The following is an 18,010-nucleotide window of genomic DNA, read 5'->3' on the forward strand; positions in this document are numbered from 1 at the left end:
CCGCAATCTCTGCCAAGAGGTCATCGGTGTTATTGTCCATTAAGAGGGGGGGGGGGGGGGCATTTCTCTCGGGAATACTTAAAATGATGGATCATTAAAAAACGGTAGAAACCGTAGCCTGTACTTGTATCGGTTTTCTCTTCCCCGGTAAAGAGTATTTTCTGGGGAAGTTTTTATTTTCCCGAGGCGGGGGTCGATGGACAGAGGATGGTTCGTGTGCCGTACAGATCGTTCTGAAACTAATTTGTGATATTGGGATGTACAAATAAACTGGAGGCAAGACTAAAGTACAAAAAGTAAAATGACATGACGGGAAGATTCCTGAGATGATCATAATTTCCTTTTAGGAATGGAACGGAGAGCCACAGCTTGATAACGAGGTTACACTGTCACCTTGTGGCAAATAAGAGGAAATGCAGAACTTTAACATTTCCCAACCCTGAAAATAAATAGGAATTGCACAACAAATGGTTTCAGTATTTTAATTAAAATCTGAAAAGTCTCATTTATAGATCTAGATTAGATCTAGAAACGAGCATTCCTCAGTGGTGACCAAATGCATAGAACACTCTTTAAATAGTTGGTAAAAACGGAAGCAGAACAAAAAAATAGCAATTCATCACACTTTTAAGAAACAGAAAATGTAAAACTAATGTCACATTGGGACGGAAATGCTCACAAAAATATGTCTGGAAATAAACAACCACATGAAAAAGATGCAAAATGAACTGACAATATGTGTGCAAGCAAAAAAAAAGCTTAATAGACAATGTTTGTCCTCTGAAAACAAAGACAACACATTCCGATCCAAACTTTGATCAAAATACATATAAACCTTCATGTCAAAACAGCACAGTTCACAGCTTCAGGGAGTTGACCTCTATGATCTGCTGCAGGATGTTGTCCACGTCGGTGGTCTCCATGCTGATGCCAGCCAGGTCCAGTTGAGGCAAGAGGGCCGTGAGAAGCACCACCACATTGTTACGGATGCTGTGCAGGTCTTCCTGCGAGGATCTGATAAGAAGAGCTTACTCAATAAAACAGTCGCTGAGGTGATGAAACACTGCCCCGGGGAATTTATATGTGGTTTACAAATCAGCAAAAATGTAGCAAGAGATTGTGTCAAAAAAAAAAAAAAAAAGATATCGGTTTGGGCTACGATTGGTTTGGATTGCTTTATCTTTTCAAGTAGAAGCCTCTGCACACAAGTGTATTCCGGGCCAGCTGCAGGAAACAACTATCCTGGGATATTACGGAGACTGATTTTTAATCTGAAAGTCAGCAGTTTCCAACAACAAAACCTACGGTTCTAACACATTTCTGAACTCATTGTATAAATCCAGGGGTGCCGGCGTCTGCCCGGTCTAGAATACACACCTGCTGCTTTCACAGGCCTCGTTGTCCCCGGCGATCATCCTGCTATAACCTTCTGCCTTCTCCTTCTTGGACGCGCTGTGCTCGGTCGGCCCTATCGAGCCGCACAGAGCTCTCGGACTCAGGACCACCACGCCCGGACGTGCAGCCGGGCCGGGCCAGCTGGATGAACTCGAACTCTGACTCAGAGGAGGGGGAACAGGGGATGAACGTTAGATCTTTGCAGACCAAGCAGACGGCCTAAAACATCTTTCTTTCTTGTTTTTTTTTCATGTGTCATCACGATAAACTTTAAATGTTGGGTGCAAACTCTGCTGACCTCAGCCACGTCGGTCTGGCAGCCGACCTCTCTGCTGGCCGTGGATGCCGCACGGGTCTCGGGGGGCCCCGCGGGGGGCTTTTCGGTGCCGCCGTCGGCTGCGGTGCCTGTGGCTTCCAGAGCGAGAAGCCTCCGCAGCCGCAGGGCCTCTTTCTCCAGGCCGGCCAGCTTCTGCACACTAGCCTCGCGCCCGCTCCCGTCGGGGGGCAGCGGCCTGCTCCGAGGCCCCTCGGTTCGACTCAGAGGGGATACCATCACAGTCTGGGTGGAGGGGAGGCAGTGGGTCCGGGTGAGACTGCTGGGGGCTCGCTGGGCTGCATCACCTGGTTTCTCCCCTTGGCCGCCATCGCCAGGCTTGGTCTTCTCCGAGAGCACCGCCTCGGGTGTGTTTGTTGGTTTCTGCAGATTCATCTTTTCGGCCATATTTTCCGAGTGAGGCTGCTCCTCCTGAAGACACGGCCTCTTGTTCTCACTGTGAACTAAAGATCCCATTTTCCTCTTTTGGCTACAGAGGACAAAAGTGAAAAAGGAAATTTCGTCAAACATTTTTGAAACCGGCATTACATAACACACTATTTTGTGAGGTTGTATTTTTGGGGGGTTTTGCGCTTAATGCTGTTGAAACGTTATATAAGATTTGACAGGGTCACGTTTAGATCGTCTGCGGAAGAAGAGCTCTAGTTGTAATCGTTGTTTACGAGGACTATTCAACATCAGACAAAAAAAACATTGACCAAATGGAAAAAATGAATCAATAAAATCTCATTAATTATATATCTATATAGATACATATTTTAGGGCTGTCAACAACAACTCTTTTGTTGTTGTTGAGATTAATGCGGCAAAATATTTTAACGGAGTTAACGTAACTTTGGATGTAGTCTTTGGAAGAAAAATAAACATTGTAATAACAACAACAATAACAACATTCAGTTATCGCCATCAATCGAGATGAATGAATTTCAAAATGTGCGATTAATTAGTTAATTATTTTTTATCTATTGACAGCCCTAATAGTTATATTTTAAGTTATATTATAATTATATTTTTAATTAATATTAAGTTGTGATTCCAAACACAATACGCATACAACATAGCGCACCTCACGTACACGTTCTCCTCCTCTCCTTCGACCCGCTCCACACTCGGGTCGCTCTCTTTATCTTCACTCCCGTCATCGAGGGTCTCATCCTCCGCGCGTGGGACTCGTGTGTTGCCTTCAATGACCGTGCCTCTTCCCGTGTGATGGCGTTGTACGTGTGCGTCCGGAGTCGTGACTGTACTTTGTGTCTGTGCACTGTCATGAGCGAGTGCGTCAGTCAGGTGATCCGGCTCGAGGTCGTCCTCCTCTCCGTGGCACCGACCCGCCCTGAAGGTGAGCCAGCTCGGCTCCGATGAACTGCGTGAGAGGATTTGATGTTTGGGCGTTTGGTCCTGGAAGTCCCGCACCTGCATAAACCACAAAACACACTTACACACAACGCAGCCAGGTGTCGGACGGCTAATCGCCACAATGGCAGCTTTAGCAATATCAAAGTTTGCTAAAGTTTCAAACTTTTTACAAACCTCCAAGGATTTTTCTCGTTTTCTGCTTTTGGGATGCTCTCTGCGGGAAAGAGCAAATAGATGGATGAGTCCACGTGAGGTCTAACAGTAATGACATTTTTTATAACTCCAATGACTGAATTGGGCTTCACCTAATTTTCCAATTTGCTTTCTCTCCGATTGGTTTGTGCTCCCAAACCCTTAAATGCTTGAGATCTGAGAGGATAACAGATTATTGTTCTATTTTGCAGCAAAAAATCCATTTGGGATCAGCTGTTTTGTCTCCAATCCGACTGCAAGTAGGATTATCTGTTACTTGGGTAGAAAGCGCTGGGAAAATAGTAAGTAGGAAGATAGAAGCCACACATATAGTTTACACATTTACGGGTTGAATAAACCTTTGAATATTTTTTATTACATTTTGTGAACCTGAAATTACGCTTGAGTGAGTTTAAAAAAAAAAATGCAAAATAGGTTTCTAGCTAACTTCTGCGAGAGTTGTTATCTCAGCACGTAAACTTATTAGCTCCTAATAGGCAGCCAATAACTTCTAACCCACTTTTGTATCAGATGTTAGACTGTTCAGTTTGTTCCACTGGTTATTATTTGAACTGCCTTCATGGGAACTTAGTAAGAACTGACAGATGTCTCACTTAAGTCCTATATTTGGTCACTATTGAGCACAGTGAAGCAAAACCAGACACACGAACAGGAAATAAGAGTGTGAAACTGAGACAGGAACCAAACGTTGGGACACGTGCACCCACATGCGCACGCAGGCATGCAGCTAGAGCAGCAGCATGAGACACTTCTCTGTGTGTCCAAATACTCACACAGGCGACGTTTGAGCGATTTAGAGAAATGAAACGGGAGCTCACTGTTTCTTGTGTTTTTTGTGGTAGCTGGGTGTCAACAGCTCGTCGCTGTCTTCTGCTTCCTCTGGCAAAGAGCAGCTTCTGAAAGAGAAACAGAGCTGGCAACTCCAACGAAAAGAAACTGCTAAAGTTGAGCGCGTGGCGTCGAGGTAGCAGCCAAAACAGACACACACTGACCTCCGTTGCTAAAGCACAAGTCTCCAGGTCTACATGGCAGTTGAATTTAGCCTCTAAGAAATAAAAGGCGTGTGATCTTAATTATCTTATTTGTTTTACAGTTTGAAGTCATTCTGATAGATAATAGAGGGATGATGATTAACTAGGTGTGAGAGGACATTCGTTGTTTTATTATTTCTGGCACGTGCTCGAAAACCATGAGCAAACTTACCCACGGCAATCCGCCACACAAAATACACACCTGTAATCTAGATTGGGATTCTGGCTGCAGTTCCAGTTTTCAGGAGCCACATTGTAATAATTGGCCGGGACCTTTCGCCACTGCAGGCAGTCTTCACACTGTAACCACATGGGACCCCTGTACATAGGAACACACACGCATGGGAGGAGTCAGCAAACAGACGCGGACATTGGAGGGAAAGGTATTAACTATTAAAATAATTATCACAGTGAGTCCATCCGTTTGAGTACATGAACATAAAAATGCGTTTCTGCATCACAAGTAAATGAAGTTGAATTGGGTAAAAAGGTTGTTTTACGGTTTTAGTTGAATCGTAACTTCCTACGTAAGATAATTAGGGTCCTCGCGACGACTAGTCGTAGAGGAACCTATTGTATTTCAAGGAATTATTATTAGGGCCTGAGCCGACTGAAAGTCAGGCGAAGCCCTATTTAGTTTCAAAGAATGATTAAGTCTTATTATTCTTTCACCACTTTAATCGCACTTTTGGGGACGTGAACATATTCAAAAACTCTTGAATTTTTGCATGCGCTTCAGGAGTGCATGCAAACTTGAGGAATTCTTGGGGTCGCGCAATTAGGGGATAAATAAAAAGTGCTCTCTAGCGACCCCGTAAGTGCTCCCGCTGGGGAAGTTTTTGCCCACTTTTACCGATTGACTTGAACCTTTGCACACAGGTGCTCTTGGATGTGCTCTACAAAAAAGTAAATCATGGTATGCAAATCCACGTAATCTTAAAATGACCAAATGTAGTCTGGTGATAGATTGTGAAGGAAATTGGCTCATACATGGTATTTTGAGAGGCTTTTTTTTTGGGATAGTACATCAGAATGTCCTGGTTATCCCTAAGTGACACCTTGGGGATATGTACTATAATGCTGAAGTGAATTTAACATGTTACTATGGATTCTTTCCTTTTAAATCCAATCTGAAATTGACCAGATGTAGTCTTGTGATAGATTGTGAAGGAAACTAGCTCATGTATGGTACTTTGAGAGGCTTTCATTTTGGACTGGTACATCAGAATGTGGTGTGACCTGGTTATCACCTGGTCACACCTTGGTGATGTGTACTCTCTGCCTGAAGTGGAATTACTGTGTGACTATTTTTAGTTAACTTTTATTTATAACCTGAAATTGACCAAAAGTAGTCTTGTGAAAGATTTTGAAGGAAACCATTCAGCTCATTTTTGGTATTTTGAGAGGCTTTCATTTTGTAACAGTAGATCAGAATGTCCTAGTTATATGTTGACAGAAAAGGCCTAAGGCCATGAATATGTTTTCACTTTGCACTCCTTTTACAACCACAACTTTACAGAAACAAAAACAGTCGACACTTACTCTTCAGCGTCCGGCTGGTCCTCATTTTCATCTCTTTCCACAGCCTGGAACTCGCGCTCCCGGGCCTTCTTATCTTCCACCTCTCTCCAGTAGTCGTTCAGCTTAAGGCCCAAAGCACCGAGGGTAAGTCTTGGGAGAAGAGAAAGTAGAAGGCTGTTTCACCATTTGCCCCAAACACAACGGTGCTTTAAGAGAATAAAGAGTATGTTTCTCCAGAAAGAGTTAACTGCTGCTTTGCTTCCTAATATTTTTGTGATCACGGTACGTAGCCGTTATTTTTAATCCTTCCATGTGCATATTTGCACAGAGCTTCTTCTGCTTTTTTGTGTGGCGTACCTGTATTCTTTGGTGTATTCAAAGTCCTGCTTGTTGTGGGCAGGTTTGAGGAAGTTACACTCGATGATACCGATGACCCCGACGCCCGCCCTCTGACCCGAAGCCTGTGCAGAATTGGGAGGTGTGATGAAGGTCACTGTACGTCTGCCATACTGGAAGACGTACAGTGACATCGGTTTCTTTTACCTTCAGCTGGCAGCCCACTTTCTCGTAGGCTTTGATGAGTCGGTTCCTGTGGTACATCATGATGCCGTAGTGGTCTTTGTTTTTCGGGTTCAGCCCAAAGGTCACCTTCACCTTCTCTTTCTGGCGGACACCAGTCAAGGTTAACGAGCATTGGCAGGTTTACAGAAAAAGATTGATTTATAATATAAGTCATACAATGCATTCTAGAAATGAAGATGGAAGGAGCCGGTTTTTAACAAGAATAAATGAAGGAAAACTGCATGAAATTAGTCTGCATTAAGAAATATGTCACAAACAGGAAACCTTTAAAGGAATTAGCTCCAAACCGCTGGACTCAAGCTCAAAAGCATTTTTTTCATGTGCTTTTCATCTGGAAAAAAACAACAATTTAATCATCATAGAGAAATATGAAATAACTGGACCTCCACACTAGAGGCAATACTAGTTCTACATTGTCTTCAAACAGTTTAAAGTCTTTGCCAGACTAAAGCAAAGTCACAGTTTCTCTCAATTCTCCTTGCCTGCTACCTTCCCACTTCCTCATCTGAATAATGGCATGGCTTCATACCCACATCCACACAAACAGTTTAGGGATACACTAAAGTGGGGTTTGTACACGTCATGCTCAATGTGTTTCAGCCTCTTGGACACCAGCTTCACCGGGATCTTCTTCCCCCTCAGTATGATCTGCGTCCTGGGCTTCAGATACAAGATGCTGAGGTAGGCCTGAGAGCAGCACAGAGACAATGTAAGACATTTAGAATATAAAACACCAACTCTTATATTATTTTGAGCTCGACACGGACACGTTGGTGTATAGGAGTACGGTATTCAAACTTTCTCTTGAAAAAAAAGTCACTATGTATCTAAGAAGAACTCAAAGGATGTCAGCACGGGGAATTGCTAACAACAATTACGACATGAGTTCAAATGAAAACTGGGTCAGTATTACTGCAAAACCAAATGTACCTCTCTGCTTGAAGCTCGCACCCCTACCCAGGCCCCACACACGCACAAACAAGTTCACAGACGACTTTTAATATCTACTTTCTGGGGATTACCCAAAGTTTAACCACAACCACTCCATCTCACGTCCTAAATGTCCCTCAAACCCTGATCTTAACCACCAAACCTCAAATATTCTAGAATAGCTGGCAACAAGCTCACAAATTGACGCTATTATTACATATAATTAAAATGATCTTTTTTTTCCAGATAAATTGTAGTATTAGTTTTCTTTCATGCCATTGAATGATGAAGATTGTGCAACTTTGATGGAAAGAGCCGGCAGCGACTACTGAATGGACTGAATGGATTTTGAATGAAACTACACGGCACTGTGTTGCACTTTATCACTCTATCAACCCACCAGGCCCCCGTTCACCAACAAAATGATATACCACATGTGATGCTAGTACACATGCTGCACTATGATGACCACAAACAAAGACACGCGCCACCCCCTTAGGGAGGCGATCCACTCACTTTGAGGCTGTAGTGTATGTCGGGAATGTCGTGTTTGGCTCTCGGGGAGCCGAACGTCCTCAGACATTTCTTCAGCTCCTCGTTGTGAATCTCGGGCAAGCGGAAGTCACTCACGTCCGTCTCAAAGTCCACCTCTGGCTTGCCATCTTTTGCCCTTCAGGATAACACCAAAAGAAATTTTACTTGCGGAGCAGCAGAAAAATAAGATCTTGTAGATTTTCCCAATTGGAAAGCTACAAAAACTGGGATGATAAATGTAGCGCTTTACACTAGGGATCCATTAGCACAGTCTCACCCTGGGCACTAAATGTGGGACTTAGTAGACACATCTTTCTGCCTCCAGCGTAAAGGAGGAGGAAAACAATAGAACTTCTGGGAACTCCTTTTATGAAGCACTTAAAAATGCCTTGTTGTTGAAATGTGCTGTACAAACAAAACTGCCTCGCCTTAAAGACGTTTTTTTATCGAGAGAAGGAAAAAGGACTTAAAATCTCAACTCAAATTTCATCAGCTCCTCACGGGGACATGAGGCTTTGTTCCCTGAATGTGTTGCTTTGCATAGATTTGCCTAAAAACATTAGCAAACAAAGCTCGTTCCCGTGTGCTTGTGCTCATTTGCGTGTTTCAGTTTGAGCTCTTTTTGCTCATCAACCAGAACCGGATTTATTATAAATTAGTCCATCTCATTATATTCAACACATCATTCTGCTAACTGAAATAAATGATGTTTGTGTGAAGTCAAACTTTAGAAGTAGTTATGAAATATAATTATTGGCTGTGTGGCAAAGAGTTAGAGAAGCGCATCCATTCCCTCTTAATGTAAATTGAATAAGAACAGGCTTACAAGCAACCAACAGAACCCTATGGAGTCCTTGTTATACGTCATTTTATTGTGCAATCAACATTGACCTATCTAAAGATGAGCTAAAACACAGGACCTTGTTTATTGTCACTTTAACGGACGGATAAAACTTTTTTTTCTTATCACCTTAACCTCTGTAAGAAAGCTAAAAAGAGCACATTTCCAGATGTCAAACTATTTTGATGTAAATGAACAATTGCCAACATGCAGGTGGAGTAAAAAAAAATATATACAATTCTGACCTGCGGATGTTCCAGATTAATATCTTTGTGCCTTTTTTGGATAGAATGGAGTCAAAGTGGGAGTGTATCTGCTCCTGGGAGGTGATGAGGGAGTGCTGCAGGATGGCTGCCAGGCTGGCCTCCGAGTCCTCGGTCACCACCAGGGACTGTTACACCGAGTTAAGGTCGGAACAGAGAAGGAGCTTTCAAGGCCTCGATCGAATCAGCGTGAAGCAAAGCAACATCTTGTCTTTTTTTTTCCACGAAGGATATTGGTTTGTTGGTTGAAGGGCACAATGGGCACAATGACCGCCTGGGCCTTGATGTTCTGCAGGTAGGTCTGAGAGAGCATTCCCACACTCTGGCAGCCGCCATTCTTGGTGAAGATGAGCGCGTCACGGCCCAGGCGCATTGAGCCGGACTTGAAGCCGTTCCCGTACACACCGATGGCCTGCTGACTGGCCTTACCTGAACCCTTTTCTGTAAAACCAAAGCTGGACACGAGAGAGGAGGAGAGAGTTGGAGAAATGAGTTTTGTTTGAGTTCTGTTTTGGGATTCTTTTCATTTCAGGACAATCTGTTAAAACATCTTAATTATGGGAGTAAATGTGTCTTCAAAGTGTTCCTTATTATTATCCTCCAATCCCAAGCATGCATCCCACTAAAAAAATGTAAATTTTCAGTGGCCGGTGGAGGACTCCCTTGAGTGGTTAAAGAACTGGTGTCACAATGTTGCTACCTTAGTTTGTCCAACGGGGACCCAAAGATTTAAACTTTATTCTTCTAAAAAAAAGCCCACATTTGTAAAGTTGAAATAATGTTCAGCATTAAGTTTATTCATAGAGCAAAAGGATAAAGGGAGCGTCAAAGCCGTTGTCAACCAAATGAATTCATAGCTAGCAACTAATCGATGCATCGCTTCCGCTAAACGTTTGTGTGTATTCGCATTTTTATCTGTGTGTGATGGACAATCTTTGGTGTGTGTGTGCGTCAGTTGCCATCTGCGGCCAAAAATGCCGGCGAGTCACACTCTGTGGTTCAAATATAGAAAAGAGGAACTTATTGGTGTGTTTGACTTTTTGGTAAACATGCAACATTATATTTTGTACGTGTTTTCTTTATAAACATATCCCCTGCATGTGGATCTGCACGTGCGAGTCTTACCTGAGCATCTTGTGCAATTTGTTGGGAGTCATGCCGCTGCCATTATCAGTGAAGGTGAGACACAGGTGACCGTCCTCATCAACCACATCGATCCAGATCTGTTTAGCGGTTACGCCGGGGTCGGATGCATTGTCTACAGCACAAGATTAAACGAATGAGTTGAAAACAGCGAAAAGAGGAAATCCAAGTAATTCTTCCAAGCGTATAGGAAATGACTTCTATACACAGAAGCCTAGTTTATGCTTCTGCGTTTTTCAGAGAAACGCAAAGACACGCAGACGCCCCCCCCCCCTGCGCGCCTCTTGGCCCCCTCTTGCGTGCTTGCGTGTGTCGACCCATTTTTTCTAAACTTGCGTCAAAAGCTACGCGAGCTCACGCAGCCCGCAAGGCTGTGATTGGTCTGCTAACTGCATCCTTTCAGGAGTCTCACATTTACGGTTTCATAGCATAACTCCGCCATTATTAAAACGAAGAGAATTAATTAGTTTGAAGAGTTTTGAAGAGTAAGAATTATCTCCAAACCGCGTTGAGAGATATGACAATATCTGTCAAAGATATTCACTATTTGATTCAAAGAAAATCAAAAGAAAATTATACAAAGTGTTGCAAATATACTTTAACAAGTTACAAAGGATATGACGAGATATGTCATTGATAACACATGGTTTGTTACTGGTATTACTGGGTTAGTTTCACTTACTTCTCCTTATCATTGACCTGTAAGTCTCTCTTACCACTCATCTCGAATCTTAAATAACCTCAACTAACTTTAGTGATTTGTTTCTAAACGTTGAGTTGAATGCCTCAGTGAGCAGAGGAAGCGACACATGACTTCCTCTGCTCACACATGGTTGGAGACAATAGTTCACAGAGCATTATGCAGCCCACTCCCACCTCTCCTCCTGTCAAAAGTCTGCAGCCAACAGGCGCTCAGCACGTCGGAACCAGCAGGAGGGCGCAGAATGAAATACCCCCAAAAAACATCACACGAAAGGACACATTATCTAGACAAACAAACGCGGCGGTGCACAAATTAAATACATCTCTGGTCCTTTTTTACCACCGAGATATTTGCAACCAAACCGATAGGGTGAATACTGCTGTATTCTTACAACCGACTATTGAGTGTTTTTATGAATAGTACTGCCATTACTACATTCTAACAACAACATTCTGTGCACTTGATGGTAATAAACACCGCCGCTTCGCACTTTCAACAGTCACACGCGGACGTGTTGCAGCCGTAAAGGCCGTTGAGCGCGTGAAAGAGGAAGTCCATTCGGTCCACTTTGGCATCAACTTAAAAAAAAAATAAGCAAGAAACCACGGTGCGCTTTGCGCGTTTGCGGCGCATGAGTGCGCAAAGTTTTGAAGACCGATGGAAATGGCGCACCGGAGCTGCAGGTGCGCGGGTCACAGCTCGAGGACACCTACCTATGAGCTCCGCCACGGCGCTGAAGGGCCAGGTGTGACTTGTGGAGTTGCTGTTCAGGAAGGAAGGACTCATCTTGAAAACACATGAGAAAAAAAAAACACACAACAACAACAATAATTCAGCGAGTGCGTTTCCGGTTCAATTCTTCTGCAGCTGATGGAGAAAGCTATTACTTTGCAAGAGAATGCACAGTCGGACATGAACGACGTGACCAACGTGAACAACGTGAAATACGTACGGAACTCAGGCGAATCCCGTGCTCGCTCAACCTCGCCATTGCTGCGACTGGGTGTCTGTTCTCCGCGCACGCACGTCAAAGAAAAGAGTCACGGGCAGTGGGCGCGGCGTGGGCCGGGCTGCACGGTCAAAAGGGAAGCCACGGAGGAAGGTTAAAGAGGTGACGTGAGCGCGAGAGCCCCCCCCCCCCTCGCCCCCCTTCCTCACTTAACGTTGGCTTAAACTTTGATCGATTGTATTTTCCGCTGCTCACGTCGATATCCATCAGAAAGACACGCGCCGCAGTTGAGTTGTTAGCGCGTCTTGGGGGGAGGGGGGGGGCTAATACACAAATCTAAAGCACCCCCAATTTTGTGAAAAGACTGTAGAGTATAACCAAAAGTGAAATCCATATGGCGCATTTTGGTGTGAAAGTGTCAGCACAAAGACACCTGAGGGCGTTTCAGAGCTTTCAGGTTTGGTTGTGCTTGTTTACGTGGGAGGTGATGTCATTCTTGAACTTCGGAGGAACACCATCCCAGCAACACTGGACAAACGCCAGAGACATGATGTGAATGGAGATAAACAAGCAATCAGTGAAACAGGAAAAGCTTGTTTAAATGCTGCCTTTTTGGTTCCAGTCCCCATCAGCTAAATCATTCTAACTACGGGGAATTGGTCGTGATGAGCCCCCACAACAGTTGATACATAAACACATACGTAAATCCGGAATTTATTATATTGTAATATCAAATATAGCAAAAGTTGACATAACATTTCAGTATGAATGTTTAGTAAGATGATGATGATGATGAATGGTAAAATAAAGTGTGAAAGTAAAACAAAAGCATTAACCACCACAAGCAACTAGTTGTACGAGTCCAAGGAGCGCTGTAGCTTTTCCCAACGGAATATCAAACTGTTTTTAAAAATTAAAATCATTCAATTTGAACATTCTCAATTATAACAAACACTGTATCTTTTCAAAAGGGAAAAGACAAAACATAGAAAATAAGGAAACCAGAAATCCCCGTCTTCTTTTATTGTCTTCCCAGATCTTGGTGCAATGGCTCAGTCCCTCGTTGCATAAAAGAGTCCCCATCGTTGGTCTCCACCGTTGGAGCGTTTCAGTTTTTCCCGCCATCCGTTTACTATTGCAACATAGTCTTCTTCGGAAAATTCCTGCAGGGCACAGGGCCACGTATGATGAGCCATCATACAAAGAATTCACAGAGACAAAAAACAGTCACTTTTACTTCATTGACTTGTTGTGCACGCCGACCTGAACAAAGTCTTCCTTGCCGAGCTCTGCTCTCTGCAACTCTGCATTGATCACCTGGATGAACTGGGCCGTCCGGTCTTCTGAGTGAACATTGGAGAAGCCGGCTTCCTGTAGAAACTAGAGGAAACAGAGAGGGCTTGATGTATTAGGGTGATTAGCACCGCCTGCTTGTTGAGAGACAGGAAACTGATAAAGAGACATGCAACACATTAATATTCTATGCATATGTTGATCTTTGCACTGCACAGGGATGGCGGCTGACCAAGACATTGTACTGCTATCTGGTGGAGAGACTATGTAGTGGTTAGATGGCATCTAAATTCTGCCAAAATGATCTTACGCATTTCTCTACTACTAAATGTTCAACTATCATTTAACATAAGTTAATACCAGTGGGTGCACTACTGGGTTTATAAATGTGATGGTAAAGTGTAATCTGCAACAACCTGTGTCCCAGCTGTCTCATCACATGATAGTAAACGGGACCGTTAAATCATCCCCGCAGGGCAGCCTGGTCTTTTGAGAAACTGTCCCATTAGTACAGCTCTACTGTATTTCCCACCTTGCCGTACTGCGAGGGCGTGTAGAGGACATAGCCTCTCTGCTCGACGTATGCCTCGAAAGTTGCTGTCCAAGGCTTCTCCCCTCCGCAGTAATCGCTGATAAGTAACTTGCCACCTGGCTTTAACCAGGACTGGACACAAGAGAAAAGGCTATTCAGCTATTCAGGAAAAACACATTTTACATATAAATATATATATATATGACTTGAAGTATGCGTAGATGCTCACGTGGAAGCGTTTGAAGAGGGCCAGCTTGTCGTCTATGTGTAGGATTGTGTCTCTGCTGTAGATCACATCGAAGGATCCCTCAGGGAACGACCTCCTAGTGGCGTCGGCCACCTCAAACTGGACCTGCAGTAGTAGAGTGGATGCCATTACCAATAAAAAAAACAAAAGAATAAAAATGATAATAACAATTATTTATGACTGTTTTTATTATTTGATTAAGGCGAGCCATCAGGATGAGGGAACATTTAGGCGTACTGATGGAATCTTCTCAGTGATGGCCCTCTCCATGGCGATGGCCACCATGTTTTCTGACAGGTCTATTCCAAGCACCGCCACTCCAAACGTCTGAAACGTAATGTAACCATTGCCGTCACTGTAGTCCCTTTGAGCCTTTTAATATCCCCCCCCACCACCACAACAGTCACCTTTGCCATGTAGAAATCTCCTCCACCGATGCCACAGCCAACATCTAGAACTTTCTGTCCGGGCTTCAGGTTCAGCCGGTCCACAAACTCCTGCCAGCACGAAAAAAAGGACACATTCTTTAAGTGAATTCCAGGAGATGAACCCCATACTTGTCTTGCGTGTTCAGTGTCAAATATAGATGATCAGAATCATGACGGTGAGCAATGCTTTTATGCTACATTTGAAATATTTTTAGAATTTGGTTAATGACGCACATGACACTTCTTAGTCATTCTTCTTGGAAATACGTTTAAACTAATGTTGGAACAAAAAGCAGCTCACCTCGCAAAGAGATAACGGAAACTTTCAAAGAGGAACAGAAGATTGAGGAAGAGAGAGGAGTATCTGTTGATACAGCGGCTACCACGAAGGCAAGTTCTGTTGCTCTTTACGGCCAATGGTAGCACCTCTACAGTGACTCCACGAGGCTGCAGCTTTCAGCTTGACGCGAACCTCAACTCATCAACGCGCTGTAGCGCTGATAATAAGCGGCTATGATGTTGATATGGTGTGCTACCTCCGGCTCACCATCCTAGTGTTGCATGTTGGCATGCACACATTAGAATAACACGAATAGGTGAATAAATAATACAGGTGAAAGGCGTGTTATTAGTTTAGCTGGTAATTGGTCAGGTAATGGATCCTGCATCCCGAGGGTGGTTTTAATAACTCTAGCAAACATCACGGCAATAAATCACGAGAAATTTCAATCTGGACCAAGTTAGAGGACCGAGTGGATGTTTATTTCATGCTGTAGTGAACTTGAACAATAACTAAAAAAGCACCGATCGATTCCCTGTGGGCGATGTCTTTGGTGTTCTTACCTTGGTGGTGCTGGGCCCACCTGTGCTGACGTAGCCAGCCCCGAACATCTTCTCGTAGCGCAGGATGCCGCGGCTGGTGTACTGCTGGTTGTCCAGGAACTGCTGAAAGGTGCTGAATCCGTTCTGGGCGCTGGTGCTGCGGGGAACCTTCTCCAGGAGCCAACAGATCTGGTTTGGATTGTTTTTCATCTGGTGAAGGAGAAGGACGAGGACAGAAAGGATGGACAGGGGTGAGGAAGGGGTAGCAAAGACGTCACAGCCTCACACCTACAGTTTTGTCCTTTTATTTCATACTCAGTTTCACTAGAAGACTGAAATGCCTACCTGGACATAGGCCTGGACCTTCTTCTTCAAAACAACTTCAAAACCAAACATTGGGCCTCCCTTAGACTCCTCCACTTGTAGTGATGTCACCATGTGGCTGTATTGGGCCTCAGTGCGGTAGCAGGTGGGGTTGAAGTCCCTCTTGTTGTCACCTTGGTTTAAATTTATAAGTTAAAACTTTAAAAAGCTGTTAAAATGCTTTTTTTCTCAGAAAAATCCATCTTCTGCAGGAATTTCTTGAATTTACTAAATGAAATGTTTAAATCATTTTTATTATTGCTAAAAGGATGAGGATGTTTTATTGCTCAGTACCTGAGCGGTGGTTGCAGGACTCTCTGAAGAACAGAAAGCCACCAGGCTTCAGCCAGCCCATCGCCTTCTCCAGGAAGGACTTCAGCTCCTTGTCGCTCAGGTACATCAGCAGCCAGTTGGAGAAGACAAAGTCAATGCTGAAGGGAGCAATGAATGGATACATCAATTAAATGAAACTAAACGCAAAAAATCCCTTACGGGACCACCAGAATTATTACGATTCCTGCTGTGGACTTTCCCATTCCCAATTCCACAATATGCCTCATGAATCCAACACTTTCTGAGGCCAGTCAACCTCACGGGGGCGCTATAGTTGTCAAAGTCAGTAGGCTTCATCTTGAGGAAGACGGATGTCCACCTCACAGCTGTGGAAGCCTTTGGCCTGGACCACAGTGCTGGACGGAGCGATATGACCGCACTGCCTCTCTAGAGCGCAGCACGGCGAACAGTTGAAGGCATGAAGTGTTTCTAGACAGCAGGTTTCTCAAGACACACCTGTTCCGGGGTAGATCCAGCGTTGTGACGTCCGCTTGGAGAAAGGTAGCGTTGCTATGGTGACCGTTGTTCTGCCTGTTCCGCTGCACAAAGCTATCCATGAAATCCACAGCCGTCACATGGGAGGCCTTGGTCAGCAGGTGACTGGTGTAGCGACTGCAGAGACACAACGGCATGAATCTATTTTTTTTTTTTTTACATCACTACATTGAACAACACAATCAGATACACCAAACGTCCCCTCTGCCACAGGACCTGCGATTAAAAAGACACAACACACCCACCAGTGCCGACTAGTGTGATGCAGCTGTGAGCTCACCCGATCCCGGCTCCCAGCTCCAGCACTCTGGACCCAGCCAGGCAGGGCAGCATGGACAGGATCTCGGGCACCTCGTGCTCGGTCAGCTCCTTGGCGCGAGTGTCCAGCATCATCTCCTCCACTGTCGCAGCTTTTGAGTGCTCCTTCCAAAACTCTGTCATGTTGTTACGGGCTGTGGAACAACAAAAGAGAGTCCAGATTGGATTTTTACAAAAGTATGGTATATTTTATTTTTATTTTTTTAAGAGGATGATTGCCTTAAAAGAGGAATTGTATAGAACTTTCTGCTGAGTCAAGCAAAAGCAAGGAATCCTACTACCTCTGGAATATGTGGCAAAGGTCAAGAACCCTTTCTTGTGAATCAGCCATCGGGTAGTTCAGAAAAAAAAGTTTTTTATATTTTTATCAATAATAGACATAGGTTTACTATGCCATTAATTGAAAACCTATTTTAAATAGAGGTTTTTGGGATAAGATACCACTAATCTGGTTGCAGCAAGCAATCAGCACATTCTATGTTGGGTAAACTGTAAATTTCGCTAAAAATACAAGTCTATAAATATTTAAATTGAAATAATTTATAAAAAGCAGAAAAAGTCACTAGTTTATCAGATGATGCAATACTCCAGGACAAGTTGAAATCATATACTGGTATCTAATACAAAAACATGTTCACCTTGGCCCGTTTAAAAAGCAGGAGCCACAATAAAACACCTGTTGCTTTACATCCACAGACATCCCATAAATCCTGCCAGCAGGCCAGCTGTGATCACTAACCTCCAATCTTCCAGTGCAAAGGTGATAACGAGGGAAGACAAAAAGGAGGATAACCTTCCACCGAACTGTCATTCAAGTATAACGTTACCCGGAGGCATCAGGCAAAAAAACACAACTGACACATTCCAGATTACTTCCACCAGCTGAGTGAACACAACACGTGGCGGCTCCAACACAGCACAGTTGCATCAGACTCTAAAACGACCCGTTTCAACCAAGTCCACCATATTATAGAATAACCCTACTGTACCTTTTTCCATGGTGGTCTCAAATCAGTCTGAATTTTACTGTAAACGTGTTGTACACCTCCACCATGCAGTGTGGCGATGAACTGATGTCTGTGACGGACTGCGCGCTCCACAGGACGCGCTCTTTAAATAACGGGACGCGCTGAGCAGACGCTCGCCAGGTGGCACGCTGGCCATTAGGATGCGGCCAACGTGAGGACATGGGAGGGCACGGGGGTGAGCATGAATAATTACATGTGGGAGGTGAATCACCGAGCCGCTTATCAGCAGCCATAAAAAGACACAAGATCAATTGGTTCCAGTCATGTTGAATTAAGACGTGGTGCGTGTGTGTGCGTGTGCGTGTGCGTGTGTGTGTGTGTGTGTGTGCGCGCGTACCAGCAGCAGCGGCAGCTCC

The 18,010-nt window shown here is 44.1% G+C and overlaps 2 protein-coding genes across 2 annotated transcripts; both read right to left on the reverse strand.

The window, feature by feature from the left end:
- Nucleotides 1-469: 469 nt before the first annotated feature.
- On the reverse strand, nucleotides 470-11,989 carry zgc:152774 (uncharacterized protein LOC553526 homolog). Its single transcript, XM_037460764.2, has 17 exons — nucleotides 11,799-11,989; nucleotides 11,560-11,632; nucleotides 10,126-10,258; nucleotides 9,235-9,455; nucleotides 8,983-9,130; nucleotides 7,879-8,032; nucleotides 6,991-7,119; nucleotides 6,394-6,513; nucleotides 6,208-6,311; nucleotides 5,872-6,000; nucleotides 4,532-4,648; nucleotides 4,117-4,194; nucleotides 3,260-3,299; nucleotides 2,796-3,142; nucleotides 1,694-2,198; nucleotides 1,378-1,553; nucleotides 470-1,014 (listed from the first exon to the last, which is right to left on the reverse strand). The coding sequence occupies exons 1-17, from the start codon at nucleotides 11,835-11,837 to the stop codon at nucleotides 858-860; spliced, it is 2,670 nt and encodes an 889-aa protein (XP_037316661.2). The 5' UTR covers nucleotides 11,838-11,989; the 3' UTR covers nucleotides 470-857.
- A 504-nt stretch (nucleotides 11,990-12,493) lies between these two features.
- pmt (phosphoethanolamine methyltransferase) lies at nucleotides 12,494-17,766 on the reverse strand. Its single transcript, XM_037460767.2, has 12 exons — nucleotides 17,616-17,766; nucleotides 16,589-16,760; nucleotides 16,270-16,425; nucleotides 15,775-15,911; nucleotides 15,463-15,614; nucleotides 15,139-15,327; nucleotides 14,275-14,364; nucleotides 14,105-14,194; nucleotides 13,850-13,972; nucleotides 13,621-13,752; nucleotides 13,059-13,175; nucleotides 12,494-12,958 (listed from the first exon to the last, which is right to left on the reverse strand). The coding sequence occupies exons 1-12, from the start codon at nucleotides 17,623-17,625 to the stop codon at nucleotides 12,848-12,850; spliced, it is 1,479 nt and encodes a 492-aa protein (XP_037316664.2). The 5' UTR covers nucleotides 17,626-17,766; the 3' UTR covers nucleotides 12,494-12,847.
- Nucleotides 17,767-18,010: the final 244 nt, after the last annotated feature.

This window comes from Pungitius pungitius, chromosome 2 (genome assembly GCF_949316345.1).
Source record: "Pungitius pungitius chromosome 2, fPunPun2.1, whole genome shotgun sequence".
NCBI lineage: Eukaryota > Metazoa > Chordata > Actinopteri > Perciformes > Gasterosteidae > Pungitius > Pungitius pungitius.

Coding starts and splice junctions, on each gene's coding strand:
- zgc:152774 (XM_037460764.2), bottom strand. CDS start 11,837: ATGGCGAGGTTGAGCGAGCACGGGATTCGCCTGAGTTCC. Junction 11,633..11,798: donor ACGGGATTCGCCTGAGTTCC/GTACGTATTTCA, acceptor TGTGTTTTCAAG/ATGAGTCCTTCCTTCCTGAA. Junction 3,143..3,259: donor AACGAGAAAAATCCTTGGAG/GTTTGTAAAAAG, acceptor TGGTTTATGCAG/GTGCGGGACTTCCAGGACCA.
- pmt (XM_037460767.2), bottom strand. Junction 13,973..14,104: donor TCACTGAGAAGATTCCATCA/GTACGCCTAAAT, acceptor CTACTACTGCAG/GTCCAGTTTGAGGTGGCCGA. Junction 13,753..13,849: donor CCCTCTTCAAACGCTTCCAC/GTGAGCATCTAC, acceptor TCTTGTGTCCAG/TCCTGGTTAAAGCCAGGTGG.